Here is a 1,511-nt window from a genome sequence, read left to right as displayed (position 1 = left end):
TATTAGCTGGTCCAAAATGCAGCAGCTAGAGTTCTTACTAGAACCAGGAAGTATGACCATATTAGCCCGGTTCTGTCAACACTGCACTGGCTCCCTATTAAGCATTGTATACATTTTAAAATCTTGCTAATTACTTATAAAGCCCTGAATGGTTTATCACCTCTGTACTTGAGCGAGCTCTTATCGCATTATAGTCCTTCACTTCCGCTTCGATCTCCAAACTCTATGCTGTACATGTGGAAGAATTGACAATAAAGCAGACTTGACTTGACTTTACTTGATTTAGCGCCCAATCTCTAGAACAATCTACCTAGCATTGTTCAGGAGGCAGACACACTCTGTCAGTTTAAATCTAGATTAAAGACCCATCTCTTTAACCTGGCATACAGATAATATACTATCACATTTCTATAATTCAGATCCGTTAAAGGATTGTTAGGCTGCATTAATTAGGTCAACCGGAACCGGGAACACTTCCCATAACACCCGATGTACTCGCTACATCGTAAGAAGAATGGCATCTATGCTAATATTAGTCTCTTTCACCGTAGCCACCCAGATCCAGTCCATATCCAGACCAGATGATGGATCAGCACCTAGAGATGACCTCTACAGCCCTGAATGTCAGCGGAGACCATGTCAACTAGATGAACCCTAGAGACAGATCCCTGTGCAGACCTCATCGGCCATCGGCTCAAGACCACAAGAACCAGACGAGTCCTCTATTCAATCTGAGGTGCGTTGCATCCTGGAATTAAACCACACCATGCTGGTTTCGTCTGGCCAGAAGAGAACTGGCCCCCCACTGAGCCTGGTTTCGCCCAAGGTTTTCTTTCACCATTTCTGTCACCAATGGAGTTTTGGTTCCTTGCCACTGTCGCCTTTGGGGACACAATTTCTGGCAACATTGTTGACTTGACTGCACAAACACTATTGGAATAGAACTGAACTGAGCTGGACAATGACATCACTGAATCAACAATGAACTGACTTTAACTGATAAACTGACTGTTTTCTATCGTCCTCTTGCATTATAAGCACACATTTTTCTTGTTTAACACTGTTTTGTTGTGTCAGCTGCTTTGACACAATCTGTATGAAGTGCTATATAAATAAAGGTGACTTGACTTGAGTGCTAAATTGACATAAATGTTGCGCAAATGCATTAAGAGATCATTTAAACATCAAATCTAAAACACAAATTCCATGAATCCACTGGTCCATGCTACCCATTTAGATATTAAAGTAAGTGAATCACACTTTTACCGAGACACATAACCCCATCACCAATGTAGCCAGCTTTACATGTGCAGCTCCTTTCACCAGGCGATGTTTTTGTGCAGTTTGCATTTATGGAACATCCTCCATTGTTTTTGGTACATGGGTCAAATTCTGTGGAACACAAATCATTCACAATAAGATCAGGAATGTGTATTGGGAAAGTAAACAGTATGAATATTGATTTCACTGTCACTGGGGTGGGGGGGGGGGGGGGGGGGCGTTTAAAAAAA

The 1,511-nt window shown here is 42.0% G+C and overlaps 1 protein-coding gene across 1 annotated transcript in view; it reads right to left on the bottom strand.

Annotated features, from left to right (window-relative positions):
* The window catches only part of LOC107653171 (stabilin-1-like), a 44,353-nt gene that overhangs the window by 21,750 nt on the left and 21,092 nt on the right, over positions 1 to 1,511 (bottom strand). Inside the window, exon 42 of the mRNA XM_016439819.1 lies at positions 1,267 to 1,392. Within this exon, the coding sequence (XP_016295305.1) occupies positions 1,267 to 1,392 (126 nt within the window). The remainder of the gene's footprint in view (positions 1 to 1,266; positions 1,393 to 1,511) is intronic.

The sequence above is a fragment of the Sinocyclocheilus anshuiensis genome, unplaced genomic scaffold (genome assembly GCF_001515605.1).
Source record: "Sinocyclocheilus anshuiensis isolate Anshui unplaced genomic scaffold, SAMN03320099.WGS_v1.1 scaffold211, whole genome shotgun sequence".
Classification (NCBI taxonomy): domain Eukaryota; kingdom Metazoa; phylum Chordata; class Actinopteri; order Cypriniformes; family Cyprinidae; genus Sinocyclocheilus; species Sinocyclocheilus anshuiensis.
This window is presented reverse-complemented; position numbering and strand designations above follow the sequence as displayed.